Source organism: Pagrus major, chromosome 21 (assembly GCF_040436345.1).
Source record: "Pagrus major chromosome 21, Pma_NU_1.0".
NCBI lineage: Eukaryota > Metazoa > Chordata > Actinopteri > Spariformes > Sparidae > Pagrus > Pagrus major.
The window spans coordinates 21044319-21070290 of record NC_133235.1 but is presented as its reverse complement, the minus strand read 5'-3'; the positions used below and the strand labels follow the sequence as shown (position 1 = coordinate 21070290).

At 41.2% G+C, this 25972-nt stretch overlaps 1 protein-coding gene across 1 annotated transcript in view; it reads right to left on the bottom strand.

Moving 5' to 3' along the window:
• The window catches only part of cacna1eb (calcium channel, voltage-dependent, R type, alpha 1E subunit b), a 62192-nt gene that overhangs the window by 11988 nt on the left and 24232 nt on the right, over window positions 1–25972 (bottom strand). Inside the window, exons 5-27 of the mRNA XM_073490858.1 lie at window positions 23102–23205; window positions 21845–22003; window positions 19296–19486; window positions 19115–19218; window positions 18917–19032; window positions 17243–17296; window positions 15841–15921; window positions 15536–15745; window positions 15328–15440; window positions 14572–14684; window positions 14298–14429; window positions 13961–14030; window positions 13425–13542; window positions 11851–11918; window positions 11529–11596; window positions 8094–8855; window positions 7926–7936; window positions 6930–7193; window positions 6539–6668; window positions 6324–6453; window positions 1789–1848; window positions 1522–1628; window positions 1016–1027 (exon numbers count right to left, since the gene is read on the bottom strand). Of these exons, the coding sequence (XP_073346959.1) occupies window positions 1016–1027; window positions 1522–1628; window positions 1789–1848; window positions 6324–6453; window positions 6539–6668; window positions 6930–7193; window positions 7926–7936; window positions 8094–8855; window positions 11529–11596; window positions 11851–11918; window positions 13425–13542; window positions 13961–14030; window positions 14298–14429; window positions 14572–14684; window positions 15328–15440; window positions 15536–15745; window positions 15841–15921; window positions 17243–17296; window positions 18917–19032; window positions 19115–19218; window positions 19296–19486; window positions 21845–22003; window positions 23102–23205 (3177 nt within the window). The remainder of the gene's footprint in view (window positions 1–1015; window positions 1028–1521; window positions 1629–1788; window positions 1849–6323; window positions 6454–6538; window positions 6669–6929; window positions 7194–7925; window positions 7937–8093; window positions 8856–11528; window positions 11597–11850; window positions 11919–13424; window positions 13543–13960; window positions 14031–14297; window positions 14430–14571; window positions 14685–15327; window positions 15441–15535; window positions 15746–15840; window positions 15922–17242; window positions 17297–18916; window positions 19033–19114; window positions 19219–19295; window positions 19487–21844; window positions 22004–23101; window positions 23206–25972) is intronic.

Below are 25972 nucleotides of genomic sequence, written 5' to 3'. Positions count from 1 at the left end.
CACAAAGACAGGTGGTGTAGACACATTTAAAACAGTGAAAAAAAGGCACAGTTAAACCAAAATGTAAACACAGGTGCTATTTTAAAAAAAAAGAAAATGAGACACAGAATTCACATTGAGTGTGTTTGTACGGAGCCCAGCAGGTGTCACAGCAGGTAAAGATGTTGATAATTTGTGTTTGGGTGCAAAAACTGGTATTAAATTCACTTGTATTTATAATTTGGGTGCTCAAATCATGAAATTACACCTTTAAATTACTTTAATCCATCAAATTAGACTAAAATTATAACGTTATTATAGGTTAGAGGCTGATTTTTTGTGCAGCACAATAAATTATAAATTATAATATTCATTCAGTTTGTCCTTGTATCAAACCCAAGTTTGAGCTGTGTGTGTGTGCCGTAAAGTTTAATTTGATTTTGAACTGAGATACACACAAAAAAATATTAATTTTACAGATTAATTGATTATTTTCAAAATTTGTAAGTGAAGATTTTATTTTCTGGTCTGACCTAAATGGTGTCTCTCCTGTGTTTATGACTTGAGAACTGGTGAAAAAAACAAGTTTTGTAATTCTTTTAAGTTCCTTCATTTTTTGTTTCATAAAACATAAATAATTGACATTTTTCTTGAAACAGAATTAAGGAACTTAGAAAGATTAAGCAAAGCAAAACCTTTTTCTCAAGTCATAATCACAAGAGAGAAAATAATTGAGAGCAGACTTTGAAAATGGATCACCAGAAAAAAATCTCTATAATCTATTGATTACTGTGCAAAAAATATAATTTGAGGAAACAAATCAGGTAAAACAAAGGTGTAAATCATTGATTTGATTGATCAATCATTGTGTCCCCTAATTGCCAAAAATTTTATGATACCTGTCCGGCTCTGTAGTTTGGTACGAAAAAACAAAAACACACTGAATACAAAAAGGAAAACTACATACATGAAAATAAAAGAAACATACAATAAGCTTATGGGCGACATTCACATTTAGTGTGACAGAAATTTTTACCCCATCACATTCCTGGTAGCCCCAACAGTGAAAAAATCCACAGGAACAACAGAGAAAAAAATCGAGGCATAAAGAGAGATAGACCGTGAGCACAGCTCCGAGGATCACAGCTATATTCACAACAGAGAAATTAACATACAGTACAGTCCTCTACAGTACAACAAGAGTCACAGAAGGTTAGGTAAGATATCCATCACACTCATACTGGGAACGACAGCAGAAAGAAATACTGAAGAGGCTGTTTTAGCATCAGTCATGACAGGAAAATACACAGAAAGCCACTTTTTCCTCTTGTTCTAGGACCGCAGCTGAATCTACACACCGCACAGGACCATGCATGCCTCCATCAATGCAGCTTTTGAGCTCAATGAAGCAGACTGCAATTTTTTGCAATAAAGTGTCTTTGAGGGAAGGTCTTTTATAACAATACTGTATGCTCGATAAACGATTTTGCTGCAGTGACTCAGTCGTTAGTCATCGGCAGGCGCCAATACACAGTGACTCACGTTAGAGCGAAGGCAATCAGAGCTCCCACCACCACAATGAAGTCCAGGATGTTCCACATGTCTCGGAAATAGGAGCCATCGTGCAGAATGAGACCCTGGTCTATCATCTGGAGGACAAACACACGCCCACACAGACACACAAAGTGAACATATTGAATACACACCGGGACGGAAACACCTCTGAGTTCACCAAGAGCACAGTAAATTCTTTAAAAGTGTTGATTTGAGGTTGCCAAGGTGGAGAAAATATTTGTTTCAGTTACGCACCTTGATGATCATTTCAAAGGTGAACACTCCGGTGAAGACATAATCGAAATAACGCAGGACCTGGAAAAGTTACAAACACACAAAATACACATAAGAATAATTTATTAAAGGGGCTCTGTGCAATTTGAACCAATTTACATGTATTTATCACTTTTTCATTGGCCATATGTGAGCAGGTTGTTACATGACGTGAAAAATGACACCTTCCCCGTCTCTCTTGTTGCCTAAACAAGCCTGTGGACAATTTGTTTAAGTTGTTTAATGCTGCTGGACTGCATAAAATTTTTGGATTTTCCACGACAGTCCAAAGGATGTGACTTATCTCAGTGCCTCTCTCCATTAAGCTAAAAAAGAGCAACAGAAGCTAATGTCTGCTAACGCAAACTAACAACCGGCTTCCAGCACAACACAGAAGTTCCACACAGCCCCTTTAAATAAGACTTCTCTGAATGGGCATACTGTGTGGCCCAAATCCATATTACAGTCTTCACATAGTATACAAAAATCTGCACCCTTTGGTGCCTAAATGATAAAATATATCTGCATATATAAAATCCATGTCAGACATCAATTATCTTTTCTAGGATTTGATACTTATTTTTTCCAAATCTTCTGTTTCATTACAAACCACAATTTCAATGTTTTGTTTTTTTTTCTCATTTTAATTTCTGGCAGAATAATGCTGCGTTCACATGGATTTCCGGCAGATGGTAGACAGCAAACTGGATATCATTTCAGTGGAGCAGGATGGTAAAATTAGGCAAGGCCGGCAGAGAATAAAGGGAAAGGTAACAGTAAACAACATTGCCGTCCATAGTTAAAATGTTTTAACTTCTTTGCCGTCCTCCGTTACAGAATTTACGACTGGATGTGACGTAGCTCCCTCACACAAGGAGAAAACATGGCTGACAACAAGAAACTATTACTAATACCTCTCAAATTTGCCGGTGAACTTAAACCTCAACTCCGTTTTACCTTCTTCTGTGCTTCATTTTCTCTTAATGTAAAACCATCTTGTACATCAATTCCTCTTTACAATAATCATAGACCACTGGACTCTGTCTGTTATTCATTTTGTCGCTATACTGAGTAATATAACTTCAAAACGGGTGGGGCACCTTTCTGATGTTTTAGTTTGTTTGCTCTTTGTTTGCTTTCATTTCTTTTTATAATTGCGTTTGTTTGTTTTTTTTCGTTTTTACTTTCTTCCTACACACACTGTCTTCCTCCTGTGTGTGGCAACCCCTTGTTTGTTACTGCACAATTAATAAAAAAAAAAGAAAAAGAAAAAGAAAAGAAGCTATTTCTAGATTAATGAGATAAAACTAGTGCTAACGCCTCGCAGTCGTCGCCGCGCACCAGTCAAGTTGTTGTTGCTGAGTTAAGGCGTTGAATGATGGCCAGAACATTTAATGACATGTCAGAACTTCATCATTTTATCCTGTTAGACTTTTTTCTAAAATCGTGTTGTAATTGTAATGGGCAAAAATGTGTTTTGTGAGGGCGCAGTGACCCTTGACCACCAAAATAGACACAAAATAGTTGTATCTAATATATTTTATTCCATTTTTGTAAACGCTGAAATCAAAAATCACATCTGAAGTCGTCTGCACTCGCAAGTCAGTATATAATATTTTTGAATAATGCACAGCAGCAAAAAGAAACAGATGTGTTTCAGCCCTAGACCTTCCTCAGTGTTATTCTTCTGATGATGATTTTTTGTGATTTTTGGGTTGGCACTCATTATACTTGAGTTGAGCGTGCCAGTTCTTTAGTTTGATGAACAATATGACATCACCATAGCAACAAATAGTCATGCATGTTTTGTCTTGCCTTGCTGCCATCCCGTCCCACTGTTTGTTTGTTTTTCCCGTGCCGTCCAGAAGGTGTTGTCCATCTGCCATTCACACTCTGACTGAATCCATGTGAATGAGGCGCAATATCTCCCAACGGCACGCTTAAATATTGACCATATTTTGTATCCATGGTGCCTGGTTTGAGCATACCTTTTAGTGAAAACACTTTGCTTAGACATAGTATGGATTTGGGACAGTGGTACGGCTTCAAAGGAGTACATAAAACTCCTTGATCCCATCCAATCAGAGGAAATGAACCTGTGATCATCTGGTTGACCTGCTTCTCAAACCTTAAACTGAGAATGTAACTAATTCAGTGCGTTTAGAAATAGAAGAGAAAGATAGAAATATGCAGGGATGCTACAAAAAGAAAAAAGTTGCTCTGTCTATCTCTGGATCCCTTGAATCATTTGTTACATTTTCACTCACAAAAGACAGATTTAAAAAGAACGGCTAAAATCCGTACAGCAGACACCAAGATATCCTGGCTTTTAGTCGCTAGTATGGGTCAGGCTCCAACATTTCTCAATACTACAGTTCCCATAATGCAGCATGATGGGATCTTTTGTTAGAACATCCTTAAAAAGTCAGCAGACTGCCCCTTTAAAAAGCAACTTAACATCAGTATGAGAACAGTTATTAGCCAGTCTCTCCTCTGAACACACCCAGGATCACTCACGGGTTATGTGAAAAGTGTGCACCTGTAGCCACACCCAGCAGTGATGTCACAGCGTCCTGAAGACCACCTGTACATCACTGCAGCCAGGTGAGCACTTAAGCCACTGGATGTCAGCAAAGACAAGATTTTCAAGCTCCTCTTTGAGTCCGTCTGCTCTCCTTCAACAGCAGGACAGTGACTAAAAAGATTATTTGGATCGCTCGCTTCAGATGGGAAATGACTGGCAGCACGGTACGTAGATGGTGTGTCACATTTTCTAATGTGACTTTGTGGATTTTCTCTCCCTCTGGTTTGTGCTTATTTGGTCACTCTTGACACTTTGCGCGATACCGAGTAGTGAAAAGCTGTGAAAAACAAACTGCACAGCTCTTTCCCAGGCAAAGCTGCCGATTCTCACCTTGCATGTGCGTGTGGCCAAATGTGTCACGACACATTGTTGCTGACACAGTGTTATGTCAACCCGAGATCAAACAGTAAACCTGAAAGCTATAAATCTAATCAGTGGTATTCCAGTAATTCATTCTTTTAGTCTTTGGGATTGAAAAGCTTCCCTTGAGGATAAATGTCTGTAAAAGACGGACCTAAACTACACGTTTATAAACTCATTGTTTTAACTTTTACGTTGGCCTCGGTGTATCACCATCATGTTGCTCTGCTGCGATGTCAGCACCTGATTGTAAGCCTTTGTGTCACTTGCAGTAATTAAAGACTGCTGAATAAAGCGGTTGACACTTCAGACATCAGCTGCTTCTTTAAGGCGTTTGTGTGCGACAGTCTGACATTCACACCCACTTCATGCTCGTGTGTTCATGTTGTCCTTGTCTCTCTTTCATCCTCTGTGTGTGTGTGTGTGTGTGCGCGCACTTCAGCTTTTGTCTCTTGTGTGTTTTTGTAGTCTGTCCTCTTTTCAAGTCTCCATGGTGGAGACGAGGTCGTGCGGCTCCGGTCTGTTTGGGATATGTTCACAACCTATCTTTAATTCTGTCATCTTAATTGTCCATGCTATAATTTTGTTGTCTTAATTGTCATTACTGTAACTTTGAAGTGTGTTTGTCTATTCTATCACACGCCATCTATTGCATGTCTGTCATGTGAGCGAGGCATCCCCTCCTCTGTTAATAATCGCGTTCAAAAATGATGTTGCTTTTTCATACATCACAGGGTTAATTTGCCAGTCTTTGTGGAGGAAATGAAGACAAGAACGGGATGAAATAACCTTGTAGTTCCTTGAAAAGTTTAAAGTTCCACCAACTTTGGGTGGAAACATGACTTATAACTTCTAACATTAAAGGTTTATACCCTCGAAGTGCAGTTGAGTTTGTGCTCCCACTTCAGATGGGATGTTAACGCTTTTAGCTTTATGGCTACAGTGATTTCGGTTTAAAAGAGATCTAAATAACATCTTTTTAAATCAGTTGGGGATCTTGGAGCTTCCAGAGTCCGGTATTATGCCGAACGAGCTGTATGGAGCCATTTTATGTTTTATTTTCTCAAACTCTCTTTTTTGTTTCTTCACACAATTCTGCCTCTTTATGTATGTGCAAAGGAGGGCAACACTACGAATGCCTTTGAGAAGACACTGTCACACTGGAACAATTAACACATCTCGTCTTGCAGACTCATCTTGCTTGGATCAGCTATAAACAGTTTTTCCTGCAGTAGTGAATGTATTTTTCCAGCTTCTCCTGGCCTTAGGTGTCGTGGTCCTGAGTTCTAGTTTGGTGCTTTCCTGTTTTATGTTGAAAGTCTCTCCTCGGGGGTCATATTTTACTTTCCACATCCCGTCTTTGTCTGTTTCCCACCGTTTTTCCTTTTGTTCCCTGTGGCTTTCTGGCTTGTCCTTAGCTTTTGGATTTTTCTTTTGGTTTTCTTTGCCTGCCTTTTTATTGCTTGTATTCTGGATTTTTGGCCTTCAGCTCACATTATTAAAGCTTGCCTTTTGTTTCTGGTTAATGTGACATCATATGGACACTTACAAGAGAGATGTAAGTCGATCTCACCTTGTTTCTGTCTGAATTGGTGCACACTGGGTCCTCAGCAGCCAGCGCAATGCTGCTCGCCACGATCACGAGGAGGATGGTCATCTCGAAGTAGCGCATAGTGACCACATAGTGACAGATCCTCCTGATACTGCGGATCAACGAAGGGGAAGATGTTAACACAAAGAGCCCAAAAAGCAAACGCTACTGCTATTGTAGATTTTATCGGCTCTTACGGGTTGGATGACTTGAAGATGAACATGCTGTCTGGAGCAACACGTTTGGGAGGAGTGGGAGCTACATCCTCCTCCTCTGTCTCATCGTCTCTCTGGTCAGAGCTGTATGCCTCCAACTCTTTACTGTTCCCTAAAACACAGATAGATAGGGACAGCCAGGGATGTGAGAGAAGAGAAGAAAATGTTTTAGCTGTACAGGAACAGTTATGACAAAGAAAGAACAATGTGAGTCACAGTGCCGGTGCCGGTGGATTCATCTGAAAAAGACTACAGGAGTGGCACTCTCATCAGATGTCAGAAACACCTACACAAGTTCACCCAGAGTGATACTGATGATAAATCCCACTCTATGATGATGTGTGACTGCAGTGAGAAGTGATCATGGCGCTACCTGTCATGGGTGTGAGCTCCAGCAGCGGTTGTGCGGACATTTCAATAGCCACGCTGCCCTCCAGGTTGGACTTGTTACGTTTGATGGAGACCGGGCGGCTCTCAGACTCGATGGCCCTCACAGTGGACTCTGTGGCCTCCAAGGCGTGTTCCACTGGGACGTTTTGGCCATCGTACTGGTCGGAGTGCCCACCGCCACCCTGTTCGGACCAGGTACAGTCCAGCAGCTGCTCACATTGAGGAGGGTCTGGAATGTCGCCACCAGCTCTGAAAAATGGAAAAAAAAGATCATTGAGGGTTAAGAACTGTGCGAAAGCTTTAGTTCATTTAACTCTAGTATATTGCGGCAACTGCCCATTGTTCCGATGGTCCATTATTCTGAAATCCCAACAGTCCATTGAACAATAAAATGGTTATCCTCAAAATATAAGCCTGCTGCTCAGAGGGCCTGATTTTCCAAAATAACACACTCCCCTGAATTTTTTTTTGCCCTAAATATCTTCATGTTGAGTTTGGCTTTGGGCATGATGTTCGGTATAAGGCCAGACACGTAGCCTACTGAGGGCAAAACCACCACCGATTCAGCACTAATGCAATTCTAATAGAAGAGATCTGGGACAAAATCCACACTGTGCAAAAGACGAAAATTAAAGTGGAGCAATACATGGCCTCAGCAGTGAGACGAAACAAGTAGATATCTTTGAAAGAAAGTCACACTCTTTTTTAGTATTAATTCCCATTTTTTGTGTTACTAAAAAGGCAATCGTCTAACACTGGAAAATACACATTTGACTTGTTTAACCTGGACTGTGATAATGTCTTTCATGAAAGGTTGACCACCTCCATTGAAGGATCTCTTCTCACCCAGGATGAACAGGTAGAATGATTACAGCAGGTAAAACTTTTCTAAATGCACATGTGGGCATGTGGATAATGTTTTGAGATGGACTTTTAACATGTGAATCTCCCCATTGTAAGAATAAAACAGGGAGATGACAAAGTGCAATTCTGACTCAAGAATATCCACTCACATTTCAGATAATTACATACAACGATGAACGGGATAAAATACAGGGGAATAAAAATATGCCTGACTTCACGAGAAAGTGTTAAACCTTAAAATACCTCTTTGGAAATCTGAGGGGAAACGTGAGAACAGCCTTACCTCCGACAATCTCCTCCCACTTCTGCATACGGGTTGACGATGCATGTTCCATCATCTTGGACTGATCCTCCTTCTCCTTCTGTTTTCTCTCTCTCATCTCTGTCTTCCTTCTCCTCTCTCTCGTCCAGTATCTTCCTCTCCTGGCTGAGCGACCGTCTGACTAGCGGCACCTCATGTGGCGCCTGGGCACAGTCCAGACTCTTGGCTTCAGGACGAGCTTCGCGGTGGCGGTGCCGTCTGTGTCGCGCCCCCTCATCTGGCCCCTGACTGGGTCTGAACTTGCGGGCCATCCTGTGCCTGCCGCCGCCTGCGTTTCGGTGGTTAGCTCCTCCTGTTTTCTCCTCGCTCAGGTTGACCAGAGGCTCAGCCTCAGGAGGCTCGGGGATGGGGATGGAGATTGACATTGGTGGCTCAGGGAGGGGCATCCCCACGGACATGGGAGATTCAGGCAGGTGAGCTGGGCTGGCCTCTGAGGAGAGAGTGGTGGCATGGTGGGCAGTGGTTGGAGTTTCAGCTGTGTCCTCCGTAGGGCTGGCAAACAGCTCCTCTCTGCTCGCCATCTGGCGTCGTTTGCGTAGCTGGTTGGCTCTCTGCTCCCACACTGACATGTTGACCTTTCTCCTCCTCTCACGGCGGTTGGAGAAGGCCTTGGTTGGAGGCGGTTCGTCCACTGCCCCTGCTGGACCCTCGGGTTCGTCTGGAAAGGTCGGTCGACCTCGGTGGATGGCTCGCTTCCTGTATAGGTAGGGTCTCCTCCTCCCACTAAGGACCACAATATATTTCACATCAATACAGGGCAGCAACAGGCCCAGATTTAAGGAATTGGTGACAAGAAACATCAAGACTTGTGTCCATTTAGCATACCAGTTATTTAAAAAATATTCAAATTAAATAAAACTTGCAAGAAAAGGACAAACCTTTTCTGTGAATTTACAATGTTAGTTGACTATTAACAACAAGCAAAAATTCCCATGATAAAAATGTGCAAAAATACTTCAAGCTAAAAAATAACATATACATCCAAGAACTGAAAAAAATGAGGATACCTGAGAGGTAAAAGACAGATCGAAAGAAAAACCACCATGACAAAAAAAAGGTAAGGTGCAGGATTTTAAGTACAAACATAGTTTAACATCGAGAAAATAATCTCAATAATTGAGTAGGAAAACTCAAGGGAGAAATTCTGTGAGACAGAGATGCATACAAATATACTTACTGGTGTTCAGACTCTTTTGGTGTCCATGTAATCAATGAGTGATTATTTGAAAACAAGACATTAGTGTTTTACAACATACACAGAACATTTGTTGTGACACATAACAAAATGTGCGAAGGTGGTTTTAGTATTACCAATGTAGACATGTCATTTAAGGAAGTCCTCGATTATGGCTGTTAACATAAAATATTATTCTTAATTTAGGGTTCAACTTGATTCCACAGCTGAGTTACATTTTGGTCAGTGTCACATAACAGGCATAAAAACAAGACAACGTGATGGAAGCAGCAAAAACACTGTAATACACATCAAAATCAGCATCTTGATAGCTGCAACACGTACATGACTAACATTCAAATATGTAACAGACAAATGATACATTCAGTGTCAATGTTATCTGTCATTGATGTGGGTTTTTTCTCTTTACATTGCTTTCACTATACAATTCGGTCTCGATATTTCCAACCAAAAATGAAGGATGAATTACAGCACAAAGGAAGCGAGTCCATCATTGCGTAACCAAAACAGGAAGAGGCACAGTTTTCCCTGGTCTCTATCCGCATGTAATGGTGGAACATCTTGAATAACCGTGGGAGACCCCCGCTGATGGAGGAGGCAAAGAAAGCGAAGAGGGAGAGTGAGAAAAACCGAGGTAAAGCAAGAGTGAACGGACTGACGTTCATTTGATGGAGAGCGCCGGTGTTGTGTCAAAGAATGTTCCCCTGTTGATATGTGTTTCCCCCTTACCACCAGGACTTGCGACGGTTGTTCTGTCTACTAGATTAGTGAGCAACAAAACCTGCCGACTTATTAATACACGTGGGTGTTTTGCTCCGTCTTTTCACATCACTGAGAACAGGGATTGTTATCTTTTGTTTTGGACAGTTTCCAGGTTAAACTTAACTAAAACTATTTCACTAAAACCAAACTTAAGTTGCTTAAATTGCTCCTGACAAATATCCCATATTCTAATAAAAACAAACAAAAAAATAATGAAACTAATAGAAACTAAACTAAAACTGAACACTTGTATGCCACAAAAACTAAGCTGAAACGGATAATTACCCTGTGGAAAACTAACAGAAACTAAACTGAAAACAAAAATTAAAAGCGAAATAACCACAAAAACTAATGAAAAATACAAAAATATAATAACTCTGGTCCTGCTGACATTAGCTATAAATAAAGGTCCAGCACATAAGCAGAAAAAACACATGTCAATCTTTAATCACATTAAACGTTTTGAAAAATCAAGCTAGAAATGGAAATAAATAGAGATGGCAGTTATTGGTGTAAAACATGCAGTAGAGTCCTAACTGAGCCAGGCCAGTGCTCTGAATGAGACACTTGATGTGTCCCAGCAGCATCCTCAAGCACTCTTGAGCCAGAGCTGTTTTGGAAATCAGTCACTCTGATGTGTCACATACTACAGTAGCTTAATGGTGCCTAGAATAACTCCATTGTCACACTGGCATGATGATCAGAGTCATACTAAGTCGGGAATCTTGTTCAAAATGTGGCAAGCTCCAAAATGTGCCTCCTCCCAGTAGAGTGACACGTTGAGACTTCCCACTGTTCCCAAAAATCTTTGGAAAGAAAATCTTCTGCCCTCCTCTTGACTTACTGGACCATTAGGCCTGTGGGAAAGCCACCACCAGGTCATCGGAAGGAGCAGGAAATGACTGACGAATTACTCTCGTTAACAAAAGAGGCTTCCCATTACCAATGACAGGCAGTAGATAATTACAGGAGTCTCAGTAATGCTGCAACATCAGTCTGTCAGGGTTCATGCTTTGAAATCAGGCACATTCAATCAACATGTCATCAGTGCTTTAAACATGCCTCGCTAACTTTGCATTCACCATGCAACTGAACTGATTTTCAGAGAGTCCACAATCAGTGACATTGTGGATTTATTCATTAATTGATTTTTAAACATCTCTCCTTTAACAGAAGCAGCACGATGATCAAATTCAGAACCACTACCAGTCGTCCCACAGCATCCACACTGTATCTTAAGTAAATCTTAGTGTGATTTGCCGCTGAAAGGCAAACAAATTGGAAGAATCATGACACATTTTTAGGGCCAATCTGACGTGAGGAGATCCGATCGAAGACACAGTCAAACACTCACAACTAAGAGCTACTTAAGAGCTGTGAATGCTCCGGGTATCTCGTCTAAAAACTGCAATTTTGTTAGCTTTTGAAGAATAACTTACTCAGATATCAGGCCGTCTCTGCCTCTGGCATATCTCTGGTTGAAGAACTCCTCTTCCTCCTCTTCATCCTGACAAAGGCAAAATGATTTATTGATAATGATAAACTCTCTTATATGGCACTTTTTAAAACAAAGTTAGACGGTGCTTTACAAGACAAAAGAAAACTGGTAGACAAACAATGACTAAAAGCAAGAAGCATCATATGAGAAAGAGTAAAATAAGTCACATAAAGAGTTAAGAGATGCCTTTGCATAAAAATAGGTTGAATACTACACTTGGTGTGCGCTATATAAATACAGATATTTTATAAAACATTGCAAACCTTTGTCAGTTCCTGTGCGTTGGCCAGATTATCCACAGCGATGGCCAAGAAGACATTCAGCAGTGTGTCTGTGAGGAAAGCAGTTAAGAAAAAAACCAAACTGTGGGAACCTATCAAGGTTTGTGCTCTCCTCGCCCTTTTCTTAGCAAGACTCAAACAGATTTCTAGTTTGTATGACATAATAATGTAAATATAAGCTCTATTTTCTCACATCTCATGGTCTCATGCTGACGTTAGCTTTACGTTTACCTCACAGACATGAGAAAGGTATCGATCCACTTATCTAACTCTCTCCAAGAAGCTGAACCAAGAAGCTTTCGGTTTCAACAAAACCTGTAATGACGGTACAAAATATAATGGGACGTTATGAATTTAATTTCCCGACACTAAGTATTTAACAAGAACATTAAATTCATCTAACCTGACTCACCAGATGGTTTGTCATACCATCTGGGATGTTGTCCTTAAAAACTGTTTGAAAAGGGCAGGCACTTTCAAAAAATACTTGGCAGTAGATTGGACGAACCATCTGTCAATCACTGTTTATGAGCTGGTTCTGGAACTGGTTCCCTCCACAAAAAGCCCATAGGATTGGGTTTTGGATTATTGAAGAAAATAAGCTCTGTGGCAAACACAAGCTTACGATACTTACACGTGTTGCTGAGCAAGATAATCTTCACAAGCCAACATCACTTTTATGATTTTTGAAGTGTAAATGCTATCACCAGAAGTAAAAAGCTAGCGTTAGGCTTCAGACAAACTACATCGCAGTTGCATGACTTCAACGTCACCAACACTTAGCACATTTTACTATAAATTATAAATATACAAGTTGGAAAGATAGAGCTTCATTGGTTGGGATCTTTGGGCACATCTCATGGTCTTCGTAAGCAAATACAGATGGCTCAAGGGTCATCATGTTACCTGTGCATCAATAACATCATAACATTGTCATAAACGTGAGGCTAGGTCGTAACCACTGTTTCTCTAGAACACTGGTCGTCACATCTACACCATGCCTGTAGCTGCCATCTCTAGCCTGTTGTTTTCTCAAAGGAAACACTAACTGGGCTGAAACCCTTCAGTGGAGGGTGCCGCTCAGCCTTGCTGCCAATCTGGCATGGTGGCCACTAGCGGTATTGCAGCGAAAAAATTCCCCTGTGGCCCAAAAAGCATTTCATCCATAGACCGCCATTATAAAAGAGACGTCTGTAAAACTGCTGACCAGACATCAAGAGCTGCAAACAAGGTCAATTATGACTCTTTTTGATCCATGGAGGTTTTATATTTGTAAGACTTCCCTCAAGCCGCACAACCAGGAAGTAGACGCGGAGGCCAGAAAACATTTTGGGCGTATGCACAAAAATAATATAATTCCAAAAGAGGCTATTCTACTGCTATTTCTGCAATACAATGACTTTCCAGGACTTTTATCTGCACTAAAGTATTCTCACACTGTGTTCGTACCACTTTTACTCAAGTAAAAGATCTGAATACTTCCACCACTGATCATGTACAGATGTAAACCCTATATCAGAGCTCTCTGACCACTCTTGAAGAGTCAGTAAGGATACAATTTCCAAACAAGGTGAGCACTATGAAGTAGATCGATGACCACATGCCATACTGGACTCCACCCTGCGAGCGAATCCCATTATACATCACCTCGTTCCAGTCCTCACCCGTCAAAATCTGCAGGCAAACGCACAGAATATATAGCATAAATAATTACAATGCCCGTGTGTGATTCAAGAGAATATTGGCCTTAAAATACATTAATCAGGAGATGTATTATCTGTCTGCAACACCAGTTTATGATATGTTATTAAAAGTGACAGCAAGATCAGTAATTACTACGTGTGCAGATCAAAACACTCTTTCACAGTGCGGTTGGTTTTGTAGCTGATCTGATGTGCATTCATTCACGTTTCACTTGTCTTGATATTCATGTGCGCATATGTGTGCATGGATGTGTGGGCTGATAGCGGAGGCAGGGGGGTGGAGAGCGAGTGAGCAGAGTTGTTTAATCTGCGCCTGGGGTGAGAAATATCCCAGGGTGCAATGTGTCATGGAGAGCAAGCAGAACGGGGGGGATCTGTGGGAGCCAAACCTGAAACACTGTCATGATGGCAGCTGGAAATGTGTCAAAGTTGGTGGGAGTGTAATCTTCAAAGATGAACCTAGAGGGAAGGAAGATAGAAAGCGGGGTCAGATATGACCAAGGAAAGAATAGGAGGAGGAAGGAAGAGGAGGAGGAGGATGTAGAGCTATTTTCATCCGGACATGTCATTTCCTCTCCTCTTCATCATAGACGCCATTGAGAGAAACTGCGGATCAGTTTGCGGGGCGTAGAAACCGCTTTCGAAACTGCGGCACGGTCAGATGCCGAGGTTAAAATGTGAATCAAGAAGAAACTAGTCCTGGATAACTGTGAGGATGTTACTCACCTCCCTCCAAACAGCTGCATCCCCAGCAGAGCAAACACCACAATGAAGAGAAAGAGAAGAAACAGCAGGCTGATGATGGACTTCATGGAGCTCATGAGGGACACAACCAGGTTCCTGAGAGAGGCCCAGTATCTGACAGAGAGAAATCACACGCTGTTTGTCTTTTTGAACACAGCTCTGTAAAAATATACACAGACAAATATGCTACAAAACCAGGCCCGAATTAGCTGAAATGCGTTGTTTTTCATGCGAACAGTCTCGTTGTCCCACTTACTTGGTGATCTTGAAAATTCTCAGAAGTCTCAGCGCCCTCAGTACACTGATCCCAAATGACATGCCCGGCCTGAAGAAGCCCCAAACCACCTCGAAGATGCTGCCGACAATGACCTGCAGAACATGTCGAACAGCAAAAAACGGCTCCATCAGTAAATGAGAGCTGATGTGGACATGTGGGACGTGTTTTTACTACCCTCTAAAATCTATGTGGCACAGTTATTGATCATAACTCAAGACAGACGGATTATCAGAAATTCAGAATAATTTTGATTATCTGAATCTGTGTTTTTTTTAGTTTGATTGCCAGGAAAATAACTTAATTTAACAATGCGCTTACTGGACTTTGATTCAGTCACCCGTCTCTGTCTGTAGTCACCACAACAATGTCCCGAACACAACACTATCTGATTGGTTGCACGCCACGAGTAATAGCCTATCAACACTACATAATTAAAATAAATGTAAAAAATAAGTGTTTGGTCAGATGTCTCTCGTTCTCCTGCTCATGCAGTAATTCAATTTTTATCTTTAATTTCCCCCTGATATTATACGTAGAGTATTTATGAATGTGGTGGCTACAGGCTGGTGTTTGCATGTGCTTAATACATTTGTGAGAATGGTTTACTTCCTGATTTATTGGCTTCTCCACCAGAAATCGACTTTTTTCCTCTGTGATATAAAACAGAATTGCTTTTGAGTCAGTTTTTCTTTTCTAGTGCAATATGGAGTCAGAATGAGAGATGAAGGACCTCACCCCACAGTCGAAGCAGTTGAAAGATGAATGGAAGTAGAGTCGGAAACCCAGACCATACATCTTCAAAAACATCTCAGCCAAAAACAGCCCCAGGAAAACAAACTCTGCATAGTCTAGAGATGAGAAAACAAAAAAGCAATTCAATCAGAGGAGAAGGAGGCAGACATGACCAGAAGTAGTAAATCTAGAATGAGATGTAAAAACCTACAGAGGAAGATGGTCAGCCAGTCGGGCTGGTTGTGGTGGACGATGGCCACACAGATGGTGTTGAGAGCCACCAGACTGAGCACCATCAGGTAGAAAGTGTCTGTCTTCACCATGCGGCGGATGGAGATGCGTAGCATCCGCTCTTTACGCCGCAGGTAGGCAGCGGGGCCGCGCCGGCCGCTGCGGAAGTTCATCCTGGATCGTGACATACCTGAGAGAGACGGAGGGAGAATCACAGGTTCAAGTCCAAACATGGGAGGGCAGGAGGGTGAGGAAGGAACTGAAATGGTGATGCTCTTCACTCACTGGCTGTAGACGTGTCTGTAAACTTCTCGTCCCCTGGCGCTCCTCTCCGTGCACCGGTCTTCTTACTCGCTCTCTTTAGCACTAAAAATGTTCCACAAAAAATTCATGCTATAAAAAATTGTATTGACTGAATTTCAATCCCTCATCCCTCGTGTTCTCAGCTGTCCTGCCTGTGTTTCCCCTGTTTCATCCTCACGTTATTAAAGCTAGTGTTTTGTTTCTTAACCACACTGTCGTTGTGTCTGCATTTGGGTCCTCCTCTTTTTTTTTTTTTTTTTGACCTATCTACAGTTATCAAATTAAAATTAAAATAATGATAATGTCGAATTAAATTAATTCACAATTAAGAGTCACAATCACAATTTTGCACCCTACTCATATGGGCACACCAAAAGAGCAAAGAGACACTGCGTTTGTGTTCAGATTAACCCTCGGTTAAGCATGTAACATTGCTGGTTTCATGATGCAATGATGGCTTTTTATCCTTCAGACATAGGTATCGGTTGCGTAAATGCCTGTTTATTCAGAGCTCTCATGGAGGTGAGAGTGGGGGCATTGCTGAAGGACAGATATGAGATGAAATGTTTATTTATATGAAGAAAAAAGAGTGTTCTCAGTTATCTCACTCTCAGTGAAGGATATTAAACCTTATTTTGCCACTGATTCCTGATTTAACAGGTAATCAACTCTCGCCCCCGCTTCTCGCTCATCATTCATTAGTTTAGTTTATAACTTTAATTTGACTTTACTGCCTATTTTATTATGAAAATAATTTATTCTCATGCTGTATGTAGGGCGATTTGCAGGATTTCAATGAATATATAAGGAGGGAGACTGCTGGTCAGATGGTGATTGTGTTTAAACGTGCTTTTCTTCTATTTTATCTTTGCTCTGCACTGAAAAGGAGAAAAAAAATCATTTCTCCAGATGGATCTGACATGAGAAGAATCTCCTCATTACCTTAAAACAGACTCATTCACAATATTTCCTGTTTAAGTTGACCGATTTCATTTCCTTTGCACACAAGAGGTGATAATTAAGTGATAAATAATATGGCAGGACACGACGTGCAGCATCTCAGTCGTATTCCTGCTGTGATTTTTACGTAAAAGTGACTCATGAGACCGACGTGTTGAATTGCCAACATGTTTACGTAACGAGGTTCATATCTGAAAGAGGCTGAACTGGTAAAACAAGCATTAGTGTTGTTGCTATGGTTACCTGGAGCTTGCACAATGATTTACAGTACAGTTGTGGTTAAACTTGACCGGAAACAAGGTTTGACATGTTTCCACACACAAGATGAACAACAGAGCATTTTTCTGTGGCCATTACACAACATGTAATAATCGTATATCCACGTGTGATGAAGTGTAGGTGTGTTTAAAGTGTGTGAACTCACCGTCTAACGGCGATCTCCCTGAATTTTTATTCTCCTCTGCCAGCATTACCTCCTCTGTAACACAATAAAACTGGAGGTTATACACAGATTTATTTTCATACTGCACAATTTAAACCATCAGACGTGTAAATACACATTTCAGGCTTGTATTCTTTAGGATGTCTGCGAACGTTAACAGGAACTGAGGCCAAACTGATGTAAACGTGTGCTTGGAGAGGCCAGCATGACCTTCTTTAGAGAAAAAGCTCTTATTCTCTCTTACATCCTCCCAATATCTCTCTCTCTCTCTCTCTTCCCACACTCACCCACATCCATGCACACATAAATATGCACCGCAGCTCTCTCTCTCTCTCTCACACACACACACACACACACACACACACACACACATGCATGTAAACACACACACACATGCTGCACACAAATTTAAGTCAGTGAGTCAGTATCACCTTTTTCTCACCCTCTCCTTGCGTGGGAGACTAGCAATGTAGATTGCCATTGCCATATTGTGTGTTTGTGTGTGTGTGTGTGTGTGTGTGTGTGTTTGTGTGTGGCTACTTTACTGTAGGTCCAGAAACTCTGAAAGTGTCTGTAGCAGAGCGATCGCTTTACAAAATCTGGAAGCCGGAAAAAAGACCCACCGCTGAGCTGTTGAATTTTTGTAATCGTACAGTATCTGTACATTTTCATTCTCTCTCGCACCTCTACTAGACTTTCAAATCGAAATCTGACCAAATGGATCAAATTCTTATCGTGAAATGAGTCATTTCGAGGGGGTTGTGATGGTCAAAATATTTATACACCATTGTGTTCAAGTGGCTAACTTCCAGTTTAACCCCCAACTAACTTGAATGGGAATAAAACATTTTACAAGTGTTATAAAAATGTGCAAATGTTACTGGACTGTATACATCAAAGTCTCTGTTCATCGATAACCAAATCTCCCTACCTGCACCTCTAAAACTCACTCATTATAAAAATATAAATAACATTACATATTTATGTTGTGCATCAATACCTGTTTACACTAACCATAGACCGATGGTGTCTCTCTGTCTGTGTCTGTCTGTCTGTTGATCTGTCTCACTGTTTTTTACATGGACTATTACATAAAAATGGGCTGGGGGTGGTTGGGTGGGTGGTGGTGGAAAGTGGGAGTTTGTTTATTGTTGATTTGAACTCATACACTTTGTCTTTTTCCTGGAGTTGTTACAGCTTGTCTGTTAACGCACGATTGAATATTGAATTTTAAAGTTATTATCGTACCAAAAAGTAAACAAAAAAACACAATAGAAAGATTCAGACTCATCCAAACCTGTTAAATTCCTATCAAAAGTGTACTATTAAGTTATTTCAGCACCATCTAACATTTTTGTAATATTTTCTTTTGCTTGTCAGATGGCTTTTACATATCAGCTTTTGTCTGTTGTGACCAAACCCTTCGATGATGATTGCAGGAAAACATCTGGATCCAAAATGCATTAAGCGGGTCTGACAGCACTTGTTCAGGTGACCAAGGGATTAGGGCAACTTTCCCATAACTAGAAGATCGCAGGTTCGCTCATGTGCATCCATAAACATCTGCATTCTCACTCACTGTGTCGCTGCATACCTCCGCACAACTAAACAACAGGTGTGTGTCTGCAGATGTGAAGTTCTTCTGCTGCCCAGTACCTGCCCTGTCTATCCAGGCTCGGTAGCCGTTCAGTTCTCGCTCCACCTGCTGCTGCCGGCGTAGCTTCATGAACGCCCGCCTGTTCTCCACCCTCTCCCTCTCCTTGGCAAACTCTCTGAAGAGAGAAGCGTTAAAAACTGCCGTCATAAAACAGATGGAAACGGCAATGATATACACATGAGAGGAGTCACACTCACCCTGAGAGGACACCCAACACCAGGTTCAGCACAAAGAACGAGCCGATAATGATGAGAGGAATGAAGTAAATCCAGTTCCATGTGGGACCCAAGGCATCGTTGGTCTGAAAATCCATGAACATTCATTCATTATTACACATATACAATAACTGTTTTGTGGTTTGACCAGAACTGAACTCACGTTATAGAGAACGGCCGTCCATCCCTCCATGGTAATACACTGGAATACGGTGAGTACAGCGAACAGGATGTTGTCAAACTGCGTGATGCCGTCATTGGGCCCGATCCAGGTGTCGTTGCAGTCGTACCTCTCTGGACACTTCCTCACTCCGCAGGCGAACGCCAACTCCGACGAGTCAACAGTCTCATTGTCTACGTACAAAGACAATAGCAGTATAATGTGGATAAATATCCATATAGCTACATTAAAAAAATTTCATGAATAAACTAATATTTAGGTCTAGGCAGCTGGGCAGCGCACTGCTGCCAAACTTCCCTTATATTCTATCTGAACACTATAAATCTTCATACATAGAATCTGTACCACATGCTGTGATGATGCATGTGGTGTACATTAACAACTCACACAAAGTCATATTCTGGTTTTCTAACCATCTGTCATATGCTTGCAACCACCACTTTTACACATCGGATGAACATATGAGATATAATCTTTTTTTTTTAAGAGCTTTAAAGATGCCGATACGCTGATTTTGTTGCATTCAGACGGAGTAGGATGAGCTTTTTCACACTGTTTCTACTCTTTATGCTAAGCTAAGCTAATAGGCTTCTAGCTGTACCGGTATGTGTCCATAGGGGTGTTTTTGGACGCTTGCCAGCTTTGCATACTTGATCAACACAGGCTGCACCCTCTGATGAATCTGTCTTCATTTTAACTTTACATCGGTTAGTTTATATAGTTTTTCAGGGGTTTTTAAGAGGCGGCGAGTCACACTGGAGGCCCCTAATGTGCGAAAAGTAGCCTAGACCTAAACGTTATGCAGATGAGGAGAGGGCAACATGACACATTGCACAGCTGCTTACATAGACAATGAATGGGAAGCGTAGAAGCGACAGACCTGTGTACAAGTACCTCTCCTATAACTCTTTGCAATAGAGAAAAGTATATTTCCCAAAATGTTTTCCCAAAATATCAAACTTTTTTTGTTGAACTGCTTCAAGGAAACACTTCATTCACATGGTTTCTGTCCAATTTATGACCGTTATCACGGTCAACAACTAAATAATCATTTACTTGGACATTAAGTATTCTGAGTAGATGGTAACTGCATTTTAAAGGCCCCTTCCACTCAAAAATGTGTTTTACTTCTTGTTATTTCACTTGGATGTTTGAACTTCAGTGTGCAGAATTAGACACTAGAAGGTTTAAAGTTTCTGTGCTCACCTTAAATATGAGATCAACATGTGCATGTACGAGCAGGATTTTGTGACATCACATCCAGGCATTGATTCAGTATGCAACTTAAGGCCCCTACACACCAATCTGACATCAAAGAACTAGTTGCAACAAAGGCTGACTGTTGCGTTTCCTCATGTCTCCTTTATCTCGGCCACAAAGCTGCACTTTAACACACCGCACAGACTACAGCCAGCAGCCGAAAAGCTTGCACGTTCTGCGCCTCAGGAGAGGAAATACCTCTCTGCCGATATACAAACCGTTGGTAATGATTAAGCAGCATTTTCTGACACTACTGTCGCTAATGTGGCTGTTTATAATCAAGAAAATGTCTGAGAAAAGTGCACTAAATGGGTGAAAATGAGATACTACAGCGACAGACTCAACCTAAACAGCCAATCAGAGTGATTTCTTTCACGGACAAGCCGCTGCCGATTCTACATGTTGAATCGGCCAAAAAGCCTCTGACATCGGCTGTCTAGTGCCAACAGCGCGGGACACACTGCACTGACTACAGCCCCGGACACTAACTGACAGCCGACCTTCGGCCTGGTGTGTAGGGGCCTTTACACAAGTGTGATATGGACATGAGTATTTAAACTTAATGAACTATAACAGACACAAATTATTATTCAAAGCAGAGTATTTCTAAATGTCTTTAAATGCGTCTGGAGGGCATCTTTACAAAATGAATCGCTTTATAATTAGGGAATAGATTAAATTATCTTTTCCTGTTCTAAATACTGTGAACCTTTTCAGCTCTGCGTTGCGTCTGGTGATGACAGTAAATGCTGTGGTGTGGCGTGTGATTAGAGAGTAGATGTTGACTAATTAAGCGGTAGCTAAATCAGCCTGCAACAACTCTAATAATACCTCTGAGCTCGCTGCTACTATAATCTACGAACGCCTCAGGTTCTCAAACAAAGATGCTCACACCCTCTGTTTGAGAACAATGAGTGACACATGAGGTATACCTGCTGGGAAAGCAGGTTTCTACCTGCTGGTAGAAACAAAGCGCGGCAATGATCCTCTAAAGGCACTGGTATTGTGATAAAAGAAGATGAACCTAAGGACAGGAGGTGCCCACAGATGGCGAGGTGGTCAAGCCAAAATTTATGCTTATACAGTCAGCCTGTTGGATATCATAATGCCTTACTACAGTTAAAACTAGATGGTGAAAACTTTGGGAAAACACTTACACTAACTATCTACTTACTTTACAAACATAAAACAAAATTACATTTGGTGCGTGGATTGACCTTTTGGCTTTAGAAAAGAAAGAGATTTGTGAGCAGTGTGTGCGTGGACCGCACCGAGGATTTCCACAGATGGCAGGCAGGTGTGATGAAGCTTCCCGCTGTAGAACTCCAGACCGATGATGGCGAACATGAGGATGGCGAAGAACAAAAGAAGGCCGATCTGGAGCAGCGGGATCATCGCCTTCATGATGGACTTCAGCACAATCTGCAGGCCTGAAAGTATTCACAAAGAAGAAGACAAAGCACCAAAGTATTTAGTATTTATACAGTCTTGTTACTATGAAGGCAGTAATTAGCTGTCAAGAATGGCATAAACTGCAATACACATGCTTTCAATGTTTCTACATGTGCAAGCTGGATTTCGCAGGTGCTTATTGAACAAAGGTGCCAATGAATTGCAGCACTCATCACCTTCTCACAAAAACATAGACAACAACATTAAGACGTTGAATGGTAAGATTGACTACAGTTTTAGATTTACACTGAAAAGTAGAGGTGTAGAAATATCTCGATTATAAGATACACTTTGATGCAGAGAGGGAGCGTAATCGAGAGCCTTGTTTGGACAATAAACTTTTAAGTTACCTTGCAACTTCACTCTCAATGGGAAGCAGAGATCAGCAGTGTTAAAAAAACGCACCTAGTATTTGGAGAGCCAACATCTCAGGCCACTTGTCAGGTTTTTTGAACTTTGAAAACTAGAGGAGACATACGCTGTGTGTAAAATCTGATGAGAATTGTGAACCACTGTAGCCATTTTCACTTGAAGCTACCGTCTGCAGCCAGTGAGCCCAGCTAATCAGCTAAGAATTGAGGAAGCACTGTCAACTTTGCTGTCCAACTCTGAGAGGCACTGTTCAATATGTGCCCTGTCCTAAAGCTGCTATGTGAAATTATGTTTTTGTGGATTACAGCACCCTCGTTATTTTTATGTACAGTGGGTCACACAGATACTGGTATTGGAAAGACGCAGCTTTTTATATAGTAGACTGTTGTAGTCTGATTATTGGAAGGACTTTCTAAAAAAAAATGGAAGTTAGATTCATCTTACTGCTGTATTACATAATAGATAAGCAGCTGTGTGCGGTCATATAGAAAATTGAGGATGCCATATGTTGAGATGCATTCGAATTAATTGTCAATTGTGAGGTGAGGAAGGATTCACACCTCTTCTCAAAAAGGGCATGAATGATCGATGATTGAAGCCCTTTTTTAAAAATTACCCACAAAGAATATTAATTTGTTATTTGCAGCATTGCACCAGTTTGTTCGGCCTTACAGTGCAGGATTAGAGGTCAGTAACGGACTCACTGGGGATCCCGGACACAAGTTTGAGAGGTCTCAGCACTCGCACGGCCCTCAGGGTCCGAAGGTCGACTGGGATGTTCATGTGAGCACCAGCAGTGGCCAAGATCCTGATGGACAACACAGACATTATCAGTATTATCGCTTGATTTAGAGGTGTTGACTGTGTGTTTCTCGCTTTTATCATTTTGTCAAGACAGTGAAATTAATATGGCCCTGAAAAGGAGAAAGACATCTGGGTTAAAATAGAGAAAATGCAACAGGGACATATAAAAAAAACCCATTAGTAGCTAAATCTGGTGCCGAGATTAATGTTTTTTGTCTGCGGTGTGTGACAAATTTAATGACAAAAATAGGTAAAAGGCAACAAAAGGATGTAACTCAAGGACATTTTGGGAGTTGAGTCATTTTAAAGAAAAAAATAAACAGATATAATGTCATGCAGCGTTGTAGTACATCCATTTAGTGTACCAAATTTGTATGGTGAGGGACAAAGAATGCACAGCCACATACACCTGGCAGGCATCTCTACTCACATCTGCCCACGCACACACTGATGTCCCTCCACCTACACACAAACACTGAAAAACAGCAGCAGGAGCAACCGACAGGCAATCTCTAACCAGCACATACACCAGAATTCACATCTGAATGTTTCTTGCAGCAATGGAGAAAAGCAGATTTTGTGCATTTTTTTTTTAATTAGGAGAAGATAATGTTGTAACAAACAAAACACAAGTGCCTGCCAGAAAATGGAAGATTTTCATTTGGCGATGTTTTCCACCTCAAGGCGATACCAACCAAGACGATTTTGACGTCCTGTAATCAGTCAATATCCACTGCTAATTTGCTAAGTAATATTCTGAGCTGTGAAAATTATCCTAGAAATTAGAATTAATTTCCAGAGACACAGAGACACAAATTTACAAACTCATAAAATCTTTGGCCAGTGATCGGAAATGTGGGGGAGGGTATATATATGTGTGTGTGTGTGTGTGTGTGCATGTGTGTGAGCAGGGGGTAGAAAGCACATGGCACAAACTCAAGTGTAAGCCCACGCAGAATCTCTCCTGAAAGCAGTGGGAGGGGAGAGAGGCCGAATGAGCGAGTGAATGAGTGAGGCCACGTTCACACTGCTGCGGATAAACCTGAAAGCGCTGTTCAGAGCCGTGAAAGCTCAACGTCCACACCACCGTGTTCGACGACTGAGCGAGAAACTGTGTGCTGTGGTTACAGGTGATGTGAAAAAATCGATCACATTGTGTTTATTTTCCATCCACACTAACATGTGAGCTAGCAACTTCACATTTGTGCGAGTGAGGTTGAAGAGCGTTTTCACAAAGATGTGTTTTTTGGCAAAGAACTGCTCCGCTTTAGAGGTAAACAGATCGTGATGTGTAATATTCAAACCGACCCAAATACGCGTATAATGGCAGAGTTGTAAGTTTTCAGGTAAAATAAATCCCTGCGATGATCTGTGCTGGACCAGCTGTGGGAACTCTCAGCACCAGAGTTGTGCCAGGCTTCAGTAATGACCACTCATGTCAAATTTTCCCATCCCCTTTAAAAGCAACAGCCGCTTTAAGGACCTCTTAGGTGTATCTGATAACCCCGTGTTGAACATCATAATCAATGTTGCTCCAGGACCATTAGTGCAAATGACCAATTATGCTACTGTAATGTCATAGCTTTGAAACTCGTGCTGGTGTTGTTCCTGGAACATCATAATATTGCTCCAGGACCATCATTTCGATTTAGGAGAAAGCAACAAAGTCCACTAGAGTCAGCCGTTGTGGCTCAATCAATTAAGTATAGAACTTTCCCCCAGGAGACTGGAGTTTGTATCCCATCTGAACATTTTATTATACTGCTCACTTACTATTTATACTGTATGTTCATGTATTATTTTCATATTCTTCTCAGTTTTTTTGTGTTGTTGGGTTGAGGCGACAGAAAGACTTGGTTAGGTCAAAATAGGCCCTTTCACAACGTTAAACACGTGTTTGAAAGGATAACTTTTCCCATGTGCGTTCTTTTAGGGTCTTTTTTGGGGTCACTAGGCTATGACATTACAACAACGTGATTGATCAGGTGCAATGATGGTCCTGGAGAAACAATAATTACGATGTCCCAGGAACAACACCAACACGGGGATCTTTGGGGGAAACTGATCAATATACAGAACCATAAGTGTTAAAGGAGTAGTACAGCTATTTACTTTACTATTTACAGCATTTTGTGTCATTTGGTGGATTCTTGCCAGCAAAAGAGTTAAAATATCACTGTTGTTCTGTTGCATATAATACCATAATTGTAGTGATACAAAGGCAAAGTTCCTGCTAAACATCAGCATCTTAGCACTAGAAGTATGTTAGCATGCTGACATTCTCATTTAGCTCAGTGAAGTCTCACATTGTTGCTTGCTTGGCTCTTGAATCTTAGTCCGTCTTAGACTTGACAAAGCTCATTCAGATCCAGAGAGGATTTTAAAACATTAGGCTGAGCGCACTCCTCATGGCAAGTTTAATGTGGCCTTTAACACAAAACCCCTCATATATGCTTCTAAATGCCTTGAAAACATCGACATTTTTACTGATCAGATTAAGGTTGAAATTGGAGCAGACTGTAACCTAATTAAAGAATGACATATCAGTCAGTCTATCAAATTACTGTGGCATGTCTGACTTTGTTTTGGCACATGTGTAAGAAGTTACACAGCTAGCGGTGGCGGAAATATCACATCAAATTAATGTAAATTAATTGACACGACAAACACAAAAGCAGTCTTTCTATTTGTCTATTTTGTCTTCCACATACTGTAACTGTAGTGAGTGAGTGAGTGAGTGAGTGAGTGAGTGAGTGAGTGACTGGGTGAGT